General features: G+C 37.3%; 2 protein-coding genes across 3 annotated transcripts; one reads left to right on the top strand and one right to left on the bottom strand.

Annotated features, from left to right (window-relative positions):
* The first annotated feature begins 5,528 nt into the window (after positions 1-5,528).
* Positions 5,529-15,655, top strand: LOC123865755. Its single transcript, XM_045906975.1, has 5 exons — positions 5,529-6,057; positions 6,846-6,941; positions 13,673-13,865; positions 14,578-14,680; positions 15,584-15,655. The coding sequence occupies exons 1-5, from the start codon at positions 5,529-5,531 to the stop codon at positions 15,653-15,655; spliced, it is 993 nt and encodes a 330-aa protein (XP_045762931.1).
* LOC123865034 lies at positions 7,591-13,453 on the bottom strand. Of its 2 annotated transcripts, XM_045905851.1 has the most exons (3): positions 12,906-13,445; positions 11,927-12,093; positions 7,591-9,818 (listed from the first exon to the last, which is right to left on the bottom strand). In XM_045905851.1, exon 3 carries the CDS (start codon positions 9,589-9,591, stop codon positions 7,801-7,803), a length of 1,791 nt encoding a protein of 596 aa, XP_045761807.1. In that variant the 5' UTR covers positions 9,592-9,818; positions 11,927-12,093; positions 12,906-13,445; the 3' UTR covers positions 7,591-7,800. The 2 variants fall into 2 exon arrangements, with proteins under 2 accessions (XP_045761807.1, XP_045761808.1); XM_045905852.1 differs by having other exon boundaries at positions 9,692-9,818; positions 11,927-13,453.
* Positions 15,656-19,222: the final 3,567 nt, after the last annotated feature.

Raw genomic sequence — 19,222 nt, 5'->3', positions numbered from 1 at the left:
AATGTATTATGCTTACACAGTGTGTTTTGGAGGGTCTGCCTGCATCTTATTGCCAGCATTCTGGTGGTGCGTATTTGAGTTTTTCTTGTCAGGAAGAAGTGGGAGTTTGGGCGGTGCATATAGTACATTTTTCACGTTGTTCCATATTGATTTAGCGCGTAATATCGAAATAAACTTATTATTCCATGTGAAAATAAAATATTATATGCGTTAAAGTGTAGTTTCTCCCTCATCCATCGTTTCAAGTGCGATTGTCCGAACGATAGTCTGGTCCAATGCTCTCGGTCAATATTTGAACAGCCCGGCAAATAAAGGCGAGGAAATTAAACGATTCTCTTATATCTACCACTTTATGTGGCTAATAGGTGAAATGAAACAATACGATCTAACCATACTAATGAAGTGCTTTAGTGTTCTACCCTCAAAAGTAACTGCGAAGCATTTATGGAATCACCTCGGTGACGATCCGTCTAAAACAGCTTTTTTAATATAAATAACTAGCTTATGACCGCGACTTCGTCCGCGTAACTACACTGATTTCAAACCCCTATCACACTTCACACTAATATTATAAAGGCGAAAGTTTGAGTGCATGTGTGTATGTGTGTGTGTGTATGTATGTTTGTTACTCTTTCACGCAAAAACCACTGGACGGATTTGGCTGAAATTTGGAATGGAGATAGACAATATCCTGGATTAGCACGTAGGCTACTTTTTATCCCAGAAAACCAAAGAGTTCCCACGGGATTTTGAAAAACCTAAATCCACGCAGATGAAGTCGCTGGCGTCAGCTAGTACCCTCTTAGTACAATAATTGATTGATCATTCTCATAGAATAATCTATGAGAATGATCTCATTAATCAACGTGTTTATGACTTTTCTTGAAAATTTATTTCTTCCATTTTTTTTACATTTTTTTTTTTTTAATTTTTATTCTGATACAAGTTAGTCCTTGACTGTGATCTTACCTGATGGTAAGTGGTGATGCAATCTAAGATGGAAGCGGGCTAACTTAGAAGGTGTACGGCAGGTTTCATTACACCCATGCCCCTGATCGGTTTTTACACGGCATCGTCGGCACGGCTTACTAGCCACGGCCGAAACCTCCCACCAGACAAAATATCTAAGAAAATTAACATAATATTCTGAAATCGGCTTTTGATTTGGTTCAAAGAAAGCTTCAATGGTACCAAAATACCTACAGATATTTAGATAGTACCCACATACCTATTTTCTGTACATAGAGACTTATGGTAGATAATAAATTAAGACACTCAATACATTTGTGATATTAAGTCGGTATATCTAGTTTGTGTTTGCTTAGCACCACGACTGGTAAGAAACATAACAAAAAGAAGTTATAAGAGCTGATACAAACGCTTTGTTTATTATTTCGTTGAAAAATTGTTATGTGATAAATTCTATTTCTATTCCAGTGCAAGGTTACAATATAATAAGCTATAACAATCACTACCCATATTTTAAATGCGAAAGTGTGTTTGTTTGTTAGTTCGTTGGTTTGTCCTGCAATCACTCAGAACGAAGCAACGGATTGATCTGATTTTTTGCATGGCTATAGTCAAAGCTTGAAGAGGGACATGCCAGGTTTTTCAAAATCCCGTAAGAACTCTTTGATTTTTCGGAATAAAAAGTAGCCTATGTGTTACTCCAGGGTGTAATCTCAGCAAATTTCAACCAAATCTGTTTAATGTTTTTGCGTGAAAGAGTAAAAAACATACGCACATACATGCATACACACATAACACAGATACATACACACAAACTTTCGCCTTTATAATATTAGTGTGATTTAACGTCAGGCTTTAGGGATTAGAACACGGACAATTCCCGATGTTTAAATGTTTTATTCACATAGAAAGAAAATTGTTACGCATGGCTAAGAATCGGTTCGATAGAATATAGTCCTTGTTATTTTTTTATAAAATTTATGAAGCTTAAAAAAATGTTTAACTTGTTAAAATAAAATGTGGTTTTTTACTTCAAAATATTTGTAGTATCCCCCCTCGTGTGATCTCCAATACATGCCAATAGTTTGGGAAAAGGGGGTAATATTTTTATTTGCGCTGCGCTGTCGGATTGCCAAGTATGCTTTGTTATAACTGGGTACAGGCATCACAACAGGGGGTGAATGAATTCGGGAATTTTAGCGTCCTTTGAGCCCATTCAAGCATCGACCTCACAACCTAACAACGGCCTACAGTTCTAAGTTCTGCATTCCGCATTTTATCATCATCATCATCATAACTACCGAGCACAGGCCTCCTCTTAGAATGAAATAGGCCATAGTTTACCACACTGGCCAAGTGCGACAAACTTCACACACCTTTCAGAATAATATTATTATGGAGAACTTTTACCACGCAGGTTTCCTCGCGATTTCCTTCTTGTTAAAGCGAGTGATATTTTTGAGAAGGTGATGACTTTCTTTGATTTTGAATTTACGCTTTACTTTTTTTAAAAAGCTTGGTTTAAGTTTTCCCCCTATGCTTGTAACAACCAATGCTTAGTTACATTTTCTGTTTCCAAGTTATACCTACCTGTAGCGCTTGCTTGATAACGATCACCACGAAGTGAACTAGTTATAAGTACATAACTATGGTTATAAGTATCGGTGTTTCGTCAGTGTTTCATCGGTGTTTCATCGGTGTTTCATAGGTGTTTCATCGGTGTTTTACTGGCTTACTACTTATTACACACAGCTTGAGCGGAGTTGCAGTCCAATCCACATTGCATCTATATGAGACAATGCGCTCTATCTATTATACAGATTCATAGCACAAACACTACACTACCTATCTAGCTATCTGATATTTAGATTGAGCGTAGTCAATTACCCTTACCACTCAATAGCGGCACGCACAATATAATATCATCTCCACACATAGTGAGGGGAAAAATAACAATGCCAATAACACTTAGAGATTTATGACTTTCGCCTCACTTGCTTTGATTTTGAATCATTTTCCTTTGAATGTTGATATGGAGTAGGTAATTAAGCTACAATATTCACAACAGCTAAAGCTATCTATGTCTGTGACCATACTATTACAATAGCAGCATTCCGTTATATTGTCATTAATTTAGTTTTGAGATTGTATACAACAGAATTATCAACACGAAACCTGCTATATGGGACGCAAAGCTAGAATTGCAAATATATTTTTTGTAAGTACCTAATGTGTGATGTGTCTACAAATTGTTGATAAAATCTGAACGAACAAATCACTTACCATATCCCGCATTGATACATACCAAAGCTTTTATAAATTACTAGAGGATGCCAGCGACTTCGTCCGCGTGGATTTAGATTTTCAAAGATCCCGTGGGAACTGTTTGATTTTTCGGGATAAAAAGTTGTCTATGTCAATTACAGGGACGCAGGTACCTCGGTACCAAATTTCATACAAATCGGTTAAGCGGAGGGTCTTTAGGACTCCCGTGGGAACTCTTTGATTTTCTGGGATAAAAAGTAGCCTATGTCCGTCGCCGGGATATAAGCTAACCCTGTACCATATTTCGTAGAAAGAACTAAAGAAAATAGTTTTATACTCAGATTATTATATTAATTTAAAATAAAAATAGTAAGAGGGTTCAATTATATTTTATCTGGGTCGTTAAAGTTTTTGTTACAACATTTAAAGGGACAAAATAAATATTTAAGCGTAATTTGCATTTACTTTTATTGAGATTGCTCATACATTTTTTAACTACGGACAATTATTATTTTTAATTAACGAAGCGTCTACTTTCTAATTATTATATTTACGAACAACATTTTCTTTTATATACTAAGCGGGTACGTACGCGATCCGAGTTTTCCTCTAATTAATTACACAAATATGCCCTCTGGCTATTGTTTAAATTGGAGGTATAATTTCTATAGCCTTTTTTGTAATTACGTTCCATATTTTTCATTATTATTTTTGGCAGTAAAACATAATACCTATTCACAATAATATTTAATCTCTGGAAGTACTTCTATCTTCCGAAAATTCTTTCATACCTACCTACATACATATAATTATCTGCAAGGCTATAACTAATTAATGTACTACGTGGACAAAGTCGTAGGCAAAAGCTAGTATAATATATAAGATTCACACTATCACACTAATATTATAAAGGCGAAAGTTTGTGTGTATGTGTGTGTGTGTGTGTGTGTGTGTGTGTGTGTGTGTGTGTGTGTGTGTGTGTGTGTGTGTGTGTGTGTGTGTGTGTGTGTGTATGTTTGTTACTCCTTCACGCAAAAACTACTAGATAGATTTGGATGGGAATGGAGATAGATAATATCCTGGATTAGCACATAGGCTACTTTTTATCCCGGAAAATCAAAGAGTTCCCACGGGATTTAGAAAAACCTAAATCCACGCGGGCGAAGTCGCGGGCATCGGCTAGTAATAGTACCTATAAATTAAGTCCGAAACTAAGAGAGCTAAGAAAACTTTCGGTGATAAGGATTAGTTTTTACCTGCGATAAAAACCAAAAGGCTAGCTTTCAAATCTAGAAGTATAAGTCCCCAACCAACAACAAATAGGGTTTTTATCATAGATCTCGTACGAGTGAGTACAGTCTTAAGCTAATGCCATAGGATTATGTTCTGAATAAAACAATTGATATTATCCATGTTTAATGGTATACCTTCGTAAATAAGCCCTGTCTATCTCAAAACGCTGAAGAATATCAAAGAGGTGTCAATCTTGTATTAATACCGCAATTATGGTACAAAAAAACACATGGTAAGTTCTCACGAACCTTTTTGTCATTTTTTCCCTAAGTTTTTTTCCGAAGAAAAACCCAAGATGATTAGTATGACAGGTACAGGCGTGTACCTACTACAGCAACTTTACATATTTTTTTTAAGAAACTTGGACGATTCTGAAAAATGTGAATTCTGAAAAAGACAGAAGATGTGAATTCTGAAAAAAGACAGAAGATAAAAACGCGTGAGAGTAGAAAAGATAGCGCACTGCAAATGAGAACCATTCGTCCTAGTTTAAAGTCTTCACTTTAGATACGTAGGTAAGTAACATAATATCTACCTAGTTTTTCATATGTTTTCATTGTTTTTTAACCCCCGACCCAAAAAGAGGGGTGTTATAAGTTTGACGTGTGTATCTGTGTATCTGTGTGTCTGTGTATCTGTGTGTCTGTGTATCTGTGTATATGTGTATCTGTCTGTGGCATCGTAGCGCCTAAACGAATGAACCGATTTTACTTTTTTTGTTTAAAAGGTGGCTTGATCGAGAGTGTTTTTAGCTATGATCCGAAAAAATTGGTTCAGCCGTTTAAAAGTTATCAGCTCTTTTCTAGTTACTGTAACCTTCACTTGTCGGGGGTGTTGAAAATTTTTAATTTACACTTGTAGATCTATTTACGAATAACAAAAATATAAATATATCTTTCAATAGACGTTTATCACTTTTATGTGTGGTTGTACGGAATTAAATCCCATAGTAAAAAGCTGGTGCGTACTTTTTCACCAATCACTTAGTATCGGATACAACCATGGATGAATTAGTAACTATTTTCAATCGAGTCCTGCTATTTGCAGGAATAACAATTTTTGACAAAAAGAACCAGAATTCCAAGAAATGGCTGCTCCTTCAGTATGTCAACGTTTTCATTGGATTGCTTACTTTCGTCTTCACAACTGTGTTTGTTGTGTCTAACGCGTCCGACATTTTGATATGTATCCAAGGTGCTAGTGTCTGGATAACAGGGGTGATAATGTTCATATCCCTTGCAATCTGTTTACTTTTCCGAAAGAAGTTCTCAGCATTTTTGGAAGAGATGGTGTTCGTAGATCATATGCTCGAAATGCCATTGATACAGTATGTTTGCCAAATGCAAGTGAGACGAGGAAGATTACGGGAGTTAAAGGAGTTAGTGATGACTTCCCACGAGAAACTGTTCGAGTTAATAAGGCTTCTGTTGAAATCTTATGTTGCTTCGGTTTGGTTTAGTGCAACTTTGTATTTATGCAGCCCGATCTATCGGATGGGCGTTAGTGAAGACAAGTCGTTGCGGTTGTTAGGTAAGATCTAAATATATAATTAAACAAATCTTTATTAAAAAAAAAAACAGGACTGAAAAAAAATTAAAAGAAAAAAAAAACACATCTGAAAATGGCGACATATCGCGGTGCCGTTGACTTGATTCACCTAGGTGAATCAAGTATATATTAGACTAGCCGATGCCCGCGACTTCGCCCGCGTGGATTTAGGTTTTTCGAAATCCCGTGGGAACTCTTTGATTTTCCGGGATAAAAAGTAGCCTATGTGCTAACCCAAGATATTATCTATCTCCATTCCAAATTTCAGCCAAATCCGTTCAGTAGTTTTTGCGTGAAGGAGTAACAAACATACACACACACACACACACACACATACAAACTTTCGCCTTTATAATATTAGTGTGATACTTTATTGACTTAATTCACTTAAAGCAGCTAGGGGAATTAAGTATACTGGTGGATTTGAATACCTTTTAGTACCTATTTAAAAATAACTAAGCGAGAGTTTTAAAAAAACAAAAAAAATATAGTTAGTGTCACTTGGAATTATGTACAAGGATTCTAACGATACCTAATCATATTAATCCTCCAATCCATTCATAATAATCAACCAAATCTGTTTAGACCTTTAAGTGCAATAATAAAACTCACATACATACGTACGAGTAAGTACCCTGAAAACATTACACTCCTTTTTTTGGCAGTCGTGTAAAAAAACTATTGGCTGTATAATACCTAAATCGTATGCGAGGTGAACTTAAACACATATCCGTTTGTTTAGCTTTTGTTTAAGTTTAACTTTATTCCAGCTTTCGACATGTGGTTTCCTTGGGGGCTGGAGAACTTTGCCGTATACGTTGCCTCGTTCATGTTCCACGCATACGCCGGGTACTTGTGCTGTGTTGGTAAGCTGGAATTTCGCGAACGTTTTAACTTACTCATACCTTTATTCACACGTTATATATAATTACTAGCTGACGCCCGCGACTTCGTCCGCGTGGATTTAGGTTTTTTGAAATCCCGTGGGAACTCTTTGGTTTTCCGGGATAAAAAGTAGCCTATGTGCTAATCCAGGATATTATCTATCTCCATTCTGAATTTCAGCCAAATCCGTCCAGTAGTTTTTGCGTGAAGGAGTAACAAACATACACACACACACACACACACACACACACACACACACACACACACACACACACATACAAACTTTCGCCTTTATAATATTATATAGTGTGAAGTGTGATAACTACGTATTTCGTATATATAAGTACGAAAGTGTGTCTGTCTGTCTCTCTGTTGGTCTGCTAACTTTTCCGGACCCATCCGTTCAATTAGTTTTGACGAAACGTACAGAGATAATAATGGTCATGGCTGCTTTTTGCCCCGAAAGATCAGTTCCCACGGTATTTTGCAAAACGTAAATTTTCTATGTGGATGCGGGCATTTTCAGAGATAGCTTTCGTCCTGGAAACGATAAAGGGTACTTTTATCCCGAAAAATCAGAATTCCCACGGGATTTTTAAAAACTGAAACCTACGCGGAAGAAGTTGTTGGGGTAAAATATAAAAAATTAACTGGTTCAACTAGTGTAATAAAGAAAATTCAAAATACAAGGATCAACTTTTATAAAAGGCGTGGAAACAGAAAGCTAGGTTACAATTATGTGCAAAATTAAAATAAAAGTGACATTTGACAACGACGTAAAGGGTTGCCATGTAAAAACTCAAAAACTCCAACATCCCCCCGCGCGTTGGAAGCTCGCTTTCAACAGGAAATTTCGTCATCTGGTAATGGACATATCTTACTAAAAGCACGACGTACTATCCCAGTAGATGTTCTGATATCTGCCACTCTGCTTATGCCATCAGCACCAGGATATAAGGTAACTATACGCCCCAATTTCCATTTTAGAGGCGGTAACTGGTCATCCTTTAATAATACAAGGCCGTTCACTTTGAGGGCTCCTTGACCAGTGCGCCATTTTCCTCGCTTTTGTAATTCGGCAATATATTCCTTGCTCCACCGAGCCCAAAAGTGTTGTCGAAGCTGCTCCAATCTTTGGTACCTTGTTAACTGTGATGTGGCGCTGTTCACATAGTTTGGTGCTGGCAACGACGTAAGAGGTCGGCCGATGATGAAGTGGCCAGGTGTCAACGGCATCAGATCGTCAGGTTCCGTAGATAACGGTGTAAGCGGGCGCGAGTTGAGGATTGCTTCTATCTGAACTAACACAGTATTAAGTTCCTCGTACGTTAAATGGCAATTACCCAATACGCGTTGTAAGTGAAATTTGACAGACTTAACGCCCGCTTCCCAAAGGCCACCTTGGTGAGCAGCATATGGAGCCAGAAAATGAAAATTGACACCCTCATTGGCAATGTCTTCTGACAATGAGCTGCAGTTACTTTTTAAAAATTTACTAATTTCATTAAATGCGCCGATAAATGAAGAGCCATTATCAGTATACCAATTCTTTGATTTTCCACGGCGACTCATAAAACGCCGGGCCGCAGAAAGAAAATTATTACTAGTTAGGTCACCTACTAATTCAATATGCATTGCTTTCGTAGCGAAACATACAAAAATCACAATGTACACCTTTACAAGTCTACAGCCTCTGCCTTGACGACTAGCCGATAAAATTGGCCCTGCATAGTCAATGCCGACGTTTTCAAATGGGTAACCACCTGCCTGTACCCGTTTTGATGGAAGGTTTCCCATTAAAGGCGGAACTACCTTGCCTCTCATACGATTACACCGAACGCAATTACGATAGCAAAGCTTTGCTAAGTTGCGACCACCAATAGGCCAGTAGGTTTCGCGAATAGAAGCCAATAACAGTTGTGGCCCTGCGTGCATAAGTCGTTTATGCTCGTGCTTAAATAACAACCTAGTAACAGGATGTGAGGACTGAAGAATGATTGGGTGTTTCTTATCATAAGAAAAATCTGAATTGTCTAAACGACCACCTACGCGCATCAATTGGTTTTCATCTAGAAAGACGTTAAATTTATTTAAAGTGCTATTTTTAGGCAGCTTTTTGTCATTCTTTAATAATTGATACTCTGAAAAAGACTCCATTTGAGAAATTTTAATCATTAAATTCAATGCATTTTGTAAGTCACTGCTTGTTAAGAATTCATCACAAGTTTGTTTTTTACATTTATTAATGAATTTAAGAGCATATGCAATCGCTCGGTTCAAACGTGAAAAATTTGAAAAACGACTAAAATCAATCAAACTTTGAGTAGGTTCAACGTTTGTATGTAATGTGACTTCTTTAGTTTCAGGAAGTGATTTTGAATTATTATACTCGGGATTTGATGGCCACTGATTTTCATCTTGTTTTAGAAACTCAGGACCGGACCACCACAAGCTACAAGCCTGCATTAAGGCTGGGTCTAAACCACGCGATATAAGGTCCGCTGGATTTAAATCAGTCGGAACATGACGCCAGGCAGCTTTACCCGAAACTTCCAGAATTTCCGCGACTCGGTTCCTAACAAAAGGCTGTAATTTAATTGGCAACATTTTCAGCCAGCCTAGAACAATCATTGAGTCGGTCCAAAAAAAGGTTTTACGTACTTTAACTCGCAGCGATTTTGTCACTTTTTCGTACAGGCGAACACTAGCCAACGCTCCGCAAAGTTCGAGACGTGGTATCGTGGTGGGCTTCAAAGGACTCACTCTGCTTTTGGCTAACAGCAAACTAACGAGAACTTCACCGCGATCGTTTGCACTCCGCACGTACACGCAACTACCATAGGCGAGTTGAGAAGCGTCTGAAAAAATGTGTAAATCAATGAACTCATGATCATCAATGACAACGCGACGGTTAATCCTCAGATCGTTTAAAATAGGTAAACGTTTTGCTGTTTCTACCCAATGCTTATATAAATCAAGGGGCAACTTCTCATCCCATGATAATTTATGAAGCCAAAGCTTCTGTAACATAATTTTCATTGTGACTGTACAAGGGGTCAGTAATCCCATCGGATCAAAAATTTGTGAAATTACTGAAAGTATAGACCGTTTTGTAGCTTCAGTTGGAATGTTACAGTTAATCTGAAAATAAAATTGATCTAATAAATTATTCCAATATAGACCTAAAGTTTTACTGCATTCCAGAGCTCCAACGTTTAAATCAACCGAGGATTGTTTTGATTCATCGGTCATTAACCGTGAATTATTTGATTTCCACTTCCGGAGTGGCATACCTGCAGAAGCTAACTCACTGGTTACTTTATTTTTAATATCTAAAGCTTCTTGCAAAGTTTGTGCACCAGTTAATAAATCGTCCACGTAAAAATCGTGAATAATTATCTCGCTAATCTGTTTATTTTCACAGTCTAGGCCAATTTGCTTTAAGCATCTAGTTGCGAGGAAAGGAGCACTAGCTGTACCGTATGTAACGGTATTCAACTGAAAACATTTAATTGTTTCAGAAGGATTATCTCGCCAGATAATCTGTTGCAAATGTCTGTCACCTGGATGTACAACTACATTTCGATACATCTTTTCTACATCTCCGGCTAAAATAATTTTGTGACATCGAAAGCGCAATAGGATAGATAGTAAATCATCCTGAATAGTAGGCCCAACCATTAAAATATTATTAAGTGCTATATTACTAGTAGTTGGACTGCTGGCATTATAAACCACGCGCAATTTAGTAGTCAGAGAGCTTTCGCGCACGACACCGTGATGAGGTATGAAATAACCCAGATTGCGTAAATGATTATCGCATTCGGACATGTGACCTAACTTCAAGTACTCGGACATAAAGTCTCGGTACCGTTCACAAAATAACGTATCCCGCTTGAGTCGTTTTTCCAACGAAAGGAGACAATGCTTAGCGCGCGGCAAAGAATCACCCAGAACATTGGCCGATTGTTTTAAAGGTAACCTAACACAAAATCGACCGTCTGGTAATCGAGTTGTATTTTTAACAAATTGATCCTCGCATGCTTGCTCTTCCTCTGAGTATGATGACTTAAGGCCAACTTCTTCGAGCTGCCAGAAACGCATTAAATTGGTTTCAATGTCATCGTTAACACGAGTTGAGCCATTAATTGCACTAAAATTGCATTGAATACTAGGGGATAATAAACATTTTGATACATAGCTGACTGGACCGGCAACGACCCATCCAAATCTTGTCTCCCACAAAATCGGCTTGCCACGACCAAGGATGATTTTTTGAGAACCTAAAATATCCCAAAATAGGTCAGCGCCTATAATCATATCAACCTCAGACGGAGTGTGGAAGGCAGGATCGGCTAACTGTATGTCGCTAGGAATATTTAATTCAGAAATGTTAACATGACTACTTGGAACGTAGTCAGTAAGTGACTGCATCACAAAACAATTAATCTTTGTTTTAAAATTATCTTTAAATGATTCTACTGGCACTCGACAACATTCATGGACACGAGACGCAGCATTATTTATTCCATGTACCGATCTATTAACTTGGGTACGAGGTAAGTTTAACTTGCTACTTAATTTCTTAGTCATAAGACAGGATGTGCTCCCACTGTCTAAAACAGCGCGTGCAGTATGCGCGCAATTCTGTGCATCATACACTTTAATTAAAGCAGTAGATAAGAGCACATCTTGATTACGTGTCGAAATGCAAGTAGATAAGGCAACACTAGTGCCTGTGCCTGACTCTCCGTTTGAGGAAGCGGATGTGGGCAAAGCCGGTGTGGTGGAGTTAGCCGTAGAGGTATTCACTGGAGCTTGCTTGTCGCGTGAACTCTCTGACCTATGAATAAGAAAGCTATGCTTTCTTTTGCATATACGGCACCCACTTTTCTTACACCGATTTGAAAAATGATTTGGCTGAAGGCAATTGTAGCATATTTTATAATTTGGCAATAATTCTAACCTTTGCTCAACGCTGAGATCCAAAAATTGGGAACAGTTGCTCAAGAAATGATCACCAAAACACTTAGGGCACTTCTTGGATGGCGAACTGGATGGAGACGAGTCACTCGAAGTGGTGCCTATGCTGGACCTTGATGGCGAAGTGTTGCACACCATGCTTTTGACTTTCTGTTGATTGTTAGTATTATGTTTCATTAATGAATGATGATTGCGAGACAATTCTAAAGTTTCAAGTAAATCTGCCCGTATTTTAATAAATTCCGTGAATGAACTCAACGTAATAGGCATTTCTTTATCCAATCGACTTTTATGTTCTTCCCATTCTCTAAAAGTTTTAGTATCTAGCTTGTGAGTTAATATGTGTATTAATAATACATCCCAATTATCTACAGATTGACCTAATGACTCTAAGGCCCGCAGGTTTTTATTTACCTGATCAACAAGACGCTTTAACGATTGAGACGACTCTTTACTAATAGAATCAATATTAAACAGTGCTGTAACATGATTTTGAATTAATAACCTCTTGTTGTCAAATCGTTGACAAAGTAGGCTCCAGGCTACAGAGTAATTATCAGCGGAGAAGTCAATAGACTTTATGACGACGGCTGCAGTCCCTTCTAAACAAGCTCTTAAGTAGTGAAATTTGTTTATATTATCTATATTATCATTGCAATGAATGAGGCTTGTAAAGGTGTCATGAAACTCTAACCAGTTCTCATATGAACCACTAAACTTTGGTAGTTGAATAGTAGGCAACTTAACTAAGTTGTGATTGTTGGTGGCTGACGAAGAATGATTACTAAAATTGTCACTATCCTTTGACTGTTTGGCTAATTTTTGTTGTGACTTTGAAACTAAAGAGAAATATAAAGTTTCAAATTCATTTCTTTCTGCTAACTGCACTGACATGTCGTCCACCAAACATTCCAACTTGGTTTGAATTTCATCATAGAATTGATATAGGGCTTCAATCTTACCTACTCGTAACTGCAGCTCATTCAGCTGACTTTGACTTAATGAGTCGTTCAAACTATTTAGATAATTAGAGAAGGCGGTTAACCGTCCTTTATAACTGGCCCGTCTCTTAATTAGCTCCTTTTCTTCGGCCATACCGGGAAGCGAACGATAAGCCTATACACTATGTCACAATCACTAGATTCTTGGCTGAAACTATAGAACAGTCCGCACTGAAGAACAGTCACAGCTTGCGTGGCAACTATACATCGATGGCGGCAACTTGCTTGACAAAACGATTTCCTTTTTGGCGATTCCTTCGACTCTCGATCCTTGAAATATTGTATTCTAGTATTAAAACTATTCGGTTGTCTGAAGGACCAAAATGTTGGGGTAAAATATAAAAAATTAACTGGTTCAACTAGTGTAATAAAGAAAATTCAAAATACAAGGATCAACTTTTATAAAAGGCGTGGAAACAGAAAGCTAGGTTACAATTATGTGCAAAATTAAAATAAAAGTGACATTTGACAACGACGTAAAGGGTTGCCATGTAAAAACTCAAAAACTCCAACAGAAGTCACGGCCATTATCTAGTGTATTATAATTTATAAGTGATTGGTACTGGTCGACTACAATATAGGATAAGCTAGGTATCATTTGAGTACTAGACAGATAGGTCATTTTTTGCATTTATAACACCAATATTAGAATGGATTGATATACCTACCAATTGATATAAGTATGGATTAAGAATGGACATGACAAATACAATTTGATATATTCGTAGCATATCCTGGCCTGCAATCAATGATAATTTTGCTGGTTGGTCAGATTATTCGCCAGTTAAGAATTTTGACCTTCATATCATTGCATTTGGACGAGTTAGTAGAAGAACTGGTACAAGAAAGAAAAGATTTATGGCAGCCCGGATGTACTTTGATACTATCACAGTGTGTAGATCATTACGTGAAACTCAAAAGGTATGTACAAAATATAGGTACACCCCCGACACTCTATCGTAGCGAAAAAATTCTAAGTCTATGCTCTATACAAGCTACCGGATTGTATAGAGTAGCCGATATAGAGACTGATTAGTGATTGATTACATTACTACTACCGGAACACCGGCCTGTCCGCACACGAATTGTGAGTTGTGTGTGTTGGTGACGATAGGGCTGAGGACTGAGCGCAGCTAATCGAGCGGGACAAGGACGACGCTATACGTCAGCAACATCAGTGCTTCTCGACCGTGTGACAATGAGGTGAGAACCCAGCGATACCAGCACGGCAGGCCAGTGGCCGTGCCATTGCGTTGCGGTTGACGATAAAGTGGAGGGGAGGAACAAGTGTCACTTACATAGTGTAACGTAGTATTAGATCTTGTGATATTGGCATGTTTTACCCACTACTATTAATTATTTATTATAATCCAAAGTCAAAGTCAAAATCATTTATTCAATGTAGGTACAACTGTACTCCTTTTGATGGTCGAAATTGTTTTTGTACGAAATAGTGGTGATAATTAATTACGTAACTTAAAACTAAAGCTGCAAGGGTTCCAAACGTGCCCAAGTCTGAGAAGAGCCCACAACAAACTCAGCCGGGTATTCTTTTTTTATTATCACCACTTTACAAATCCTTCCTTAGCACTGTTTTTATGGGCTATTTTTAAATGATTTTATCAACTTTTAGGTTTGCAAATAGATTGAACAAAATAACGCAGCCATTTTATCTAGCTTTGATATTGGTAGCTTCAATGCTTGTATGTGTGTGTTCAGTGAAAATTGCAATTTCGGTAAGTACGTGGCCAAACATGCTTTTCACACGCTTGATTAAATTAAAACGTGTATAAAACATAAAAGCATCCGAAACAATCTAAACATACGTTCAACACGTAAATAAAACAAGTGTAAATTAACCGCTCTCACCGCATATTGTACTGGAAAAACTGAACGTCCCACTTGCAGTTGAAGTATTCAGTGAAATGTAATTTGATACTTGAGAAGTTGTTGTATGCAGGATACTTTAAAACTGTTGAGCACATTGTTTGCTGTTGTTTATTGGAATATATCGTGAGTTTTGAGTGTTTGAGAGCATAATAATGCTTAATACCCTATGAATTACATGCATTGGAAAAGGATTTTAGCCTTGAATGCAAATAATATTGAATGGTTCATCCAGCCTTTCATCAGTCTTCATGCATCTACTGGTGAATATAGGCTTTTACAAGCCTATATTCACCATAAGCCTAATAAACCTTCTTGAGGTCGTCGATCTATGAAGGTCAGCCCCTTACAATTTCAACTTGCTGATTTCCTCATTCCACATTTAATCCTCCCTTTTCTTACCAATGTGCCAAACTTTCTGCAAAACTTTTTAGGCTAATCACGCTTAATTGCAAGAGACCTATATTGGACATAAATATGTCTCTTGCAAGGATCTCCATAGAGTACAGTTTTATGCCACAAGCAGTTCTCAGCAACTTACTCGAGATCATTCGTCCAGTTAGTAGAAGGTCAAGCGCGTCTTGGAGGATCTACGCCCGTCCCCATTTATAATTATACTTACCTGCTTTTAAATCGTTGTGCCTCATTACTGGGGGTCGTGACTCCTTCCATTATTTACATAGTGGCTGGAGTTCTCTTAGGATGATAGTGCCGTGGGTTCCCAGATCCTTCAGCATTCAACTCACTAAGAGAACGAGATTTCGATTCCTAGTACCTACAGTTACTATCAGATATTGGTGATGATAACCGGGCCGAAGGCCTAAAGTGCTGTCCGAGGCACGGAAGAAACGAAAAGGCCTTTGGACCTCTAAACTCTAAAGTCCCATCCAGTTATCAACTTGGGTCAACGTTGCTTACAATCGCAATCGATTGATATGCTTTGTCACAACTGGCTCACACATCATAACTATACCTACGTCACTTATTTCGATTTCAATATAATGCATTGAATAGATACCTAAATAAAACAGTCTTTAGATATCACTATCTGCCCTGGTTCTCAGTCGTTTATAAAAAGGCGGCGAGGGCTCTCCACCGCATATTGCGTTGGAAAAAACTGAACGCGCTACTTATTGTTGGAGTGCACGTCAAATGCTGGATGAACCTCGAGATGTTATTGTACTCTAGTCTAAAGCTGTTGAGCTTTTTGCTCATTGGAATAGATGGATGTTTTGTGTGACAAATAGAGATTTATGTGAAACTGTGTAAATACATTCCAATTTTAGAGCTAAACGCCATATCCATGGCGCACTGGTGAGCCCTGAAGTCTTCTAAGTTCGAGGTCCCATGTTCGACAACCAGCAGGAGTAATTTGGGAATTCATTATTTCTAAATTGACTCTGGTCCGTTTTGGTGGGAAGTTACAGCTGTGGATGATTTTTTAGGTACCAACGACACAGGATTATCTAGTGTGGGTATCATCGGACAGTAAAAAATTGAATATGTTGTATTTTGGTTAATAAATATTTTTGTTTTTCATTTTCATTATTCATAACAATCTGATTGGTCTATTGAAGACAACGCCTTCACCCATCTCGTTACGCTCTATTGAAGTGGATACTGCGCAATAGAAGATGATCAGCAAAAGGTGTAAGAGCGCAGGACGTGCCCGCAACGCTTCATTATATTTAAAACATGCAATTTATAGTATTATACACTTTGTTCAAGAGTTTCATGGAACAACAATCCGTCAAAACAGACAAATCTCCATGATACAACGTGCAATATGCGATATGTATCTGCCACTTCTGACCCTGCGACTACTAAACTTACAGGATAAGCAAGCAGCCCAGTAAGTAACACGTCCCGCCATCACACCATACATTATAAATCTTCTAAAACACACTATATCCAACAAAAATTCCAAGTTTTATATACCACGATTAAACAACACTTAAACTTAAATGAAATGTTAGTAGCAAGAAAAGCTGTAAAGCAGGTCAGCCAGTAGTGATTCTTGTCTTGGCCCCATTCAGTCGAGCTGTCATACTGTAATGTAATTTATCAAGTTGTTGGCCGCTCTTAAAATAGAGAATCTTAAATACTAAGAAAACTCGCAAAAATATCGTATTTCAAAGTGTGTTTATTTCACAATAACAACAAAATTTTATCATAAATAATTATTACTTATTTTATTATTTATTAATTTTATTTAACATAAATTGACTACATGATTGACTAGATAATAATAGAATAGAATAAGATTTATGTGTTGAACCAACCCATATTAAACACAAATAAACTATATACACAAAGATAACATACTAACACAAGAAACAATAAACCCAATCGTTTATCGTAATCGTTTAATCGATTTCGTCCACGTGCATTTGTTTTTTTTTTAAATCTCGTGGGAATTCTTTGATTTTCCGGAATAAGAAGTAGTCTAAGTCCCTCTCCGAGATGCAAGCTATCTCTGGACTTAATTTCGTTAAAATTAGTTAGGCACATAAGCCGTGAAAATACAGACAGACAGACTGACACACTTTTGCATTTAAAATATTAGTATGTAAGTATAGATAGTATAGCAGGGTGATAAGTATTACCTTTTTGCCTCTGAATTTTTAGGTAATTATACAGATATTTTACAGTTTCGAGTGAGTTCCAGTGGTGAGAACTTTGTTGCTGTAACAAATAAGAAGGTCATTGAAGTTTTAGGTACTAATTTGGGATTTCTTCTCAAGTGTTGTGACTTTTGTTCCTTTAGTTTCGTCGCAATGAGATATTATGAAATCCAACCCTGCAGTTATAGTTAGTATTCTGCGCCTGCAGGATGATTAAGTTTTGTTAAAACGATATTTTAATTTAAAACTTTGAGATGAATTTATGCTTTTGCATTGTTGTCTGTTTAAAAAATTATTTTCAACGGCTTATAAGTAAGCCTGGATCTTTAAAAAAATGTTTTTTAAAAATCCTATTTACTTTAGTAAGTTTTAATCCCACAGCGATATATCCCACAATTTCTGGCTTTGGACATTATAGAAAAGCTCTGAAAAGTTAGACATTTATGAAAATTAGAGATTCAACAAATATCAGTCGACAAAAAAGTAATAACAAGTGTAAATTAAAAATTTATAACACCCCCGACAAGTGAAGGTTACAGTAACTAAAAAAAAGTATAACTTTCAAACGGCTGAACCGATTTTCTTGGATTATAGCTAGGAACACTCTCAATTAAACCACCTTTCAAACAACAAAAACTAAATTCAAATCGGTTCATTAGTTTAGGAGCTACGATACACACGTCAAACTTATAACACCCCTGTTTTTGGGTCGGGGATTAAAAACACTCACAAAAAGGTAACATTTTAATATCAAAGCACTAAAACTATGGAAACACCGTCGTAGCTATAAAAGTTCCGTTCTCGCAGTTCTTGGCAGAGCACACTAAAAAGACATGAAAAGAGAATAAAGCCTATACCAATTAAGTTAATTACATTTTATTAGAGTCTGTTTCCATAGCCAGTGACCGATTTTATTATTTACTTACCAACTAAGTTGAAACAAATTAAATGCGCAGACATTACAGCAGGTCGTCCTATAGAATAAGTATAGACGCTTGTACGATTGTAATACATGGAGCCATTATTCTTATTCTAAACTTTGAAGTTTAGAACAGATCGGCATAAGATTGCATCTCTGTCGGTATTCTACAGGATATATTTCGCAGGGTGTGCTCTCTCACCTTTTTATTATCGGACCGTGCGGCATCGCAAAGGTTTGTATCCAAAATTCCACGGACTCGTGCGAAGGGATTCGATTCCTCGTTTCTAGTACGCACTGCTAGATTATAGAATGTCCTTCAAGCTTCCGTTTTCCTTAATAGCTATAATATGGGTATCTCGAAAAAAGGAGTGAATATGCAACTTCTAAGCAAGCAATCTCTACCATGCTGCATCATCACTTAATACTTGATGTGATGACACTGCAGCGCGTAGCGATGACGCGCGATGGCAGCGTGAAGACTGCAACTGCTCATTGAATCGCCATCATATGATCCTGTTGCGCCTTGTATAGAGTCTAAGTAGGTATGTGTTAGGCTTAATTTTTACGTAGATAGTTAAGAGAAATTAAAAAAAAAATGTAGGAAATTCAAGCTGGAACAGATTAATTAAAATAATAATTATTTACTTCACATCACACTAATATTATAAAGGAAAAAGTTTGTATGTGTGTGTGTGTGTATGTTTGTTACTCCTTCACGCAAAAACTACTGGACGGATTGGGCTGAGAATGGAGATAGATTATACCCTGGATTAGCACATAGGCTACTTTTTATCCCGGAAAATCAAAGAGTTCCCACGGGATTTTTAAAAAACCTACATCCACGC

Source organism: Maniola jurtina, chromosome 5, assembly GCF_905333055.1.
Source record: "Maniola jurtina chromosome 5, ilManJurt1.1, whole genome shotgun sequence".
Lineage (NCBI taxonomy): Eukaryota > Metazoa > Arthropoda > Insecta > Lepidoptera > Nymphalidae > Maniola > Maniola jurtina.
The sequence above is the reverse complement of the archived record's forward strand: the minus strand, read 5'-3'. Positions and strand labels throughout refer to the sequence as shown.

Coding starts and splice junctions, on each gene's coding strand:
- LOC123865755 (XM_045906975.1), top strand. CDS start 5,529: ATGGATGAATTAGTAACTATTTTCAATCGAGTCCTGCTATTTGCAGGA. Junction 6,058..6,845: donor CAAGTCGTTGCGGTTGTTAG/GTAAGATCTAAA, acceptor ACTTTATTCCAG/CTTTCGACATGTGGTTTCCT. Junction 6,942..13,672: donor CGGGTACTTGTGCTGTGTTG/GTAAGCTGGAAT, acceptor ATATATTCGTAG/CATATCCTGGCCTGCAATCA.
- LOC123865034 (XM_045905851.1), bottom strand. CDS start 9,591: ATGATTGTTCTAGGCTGGCTGAAAATGTTGCCAATTAAATTACAGCCT.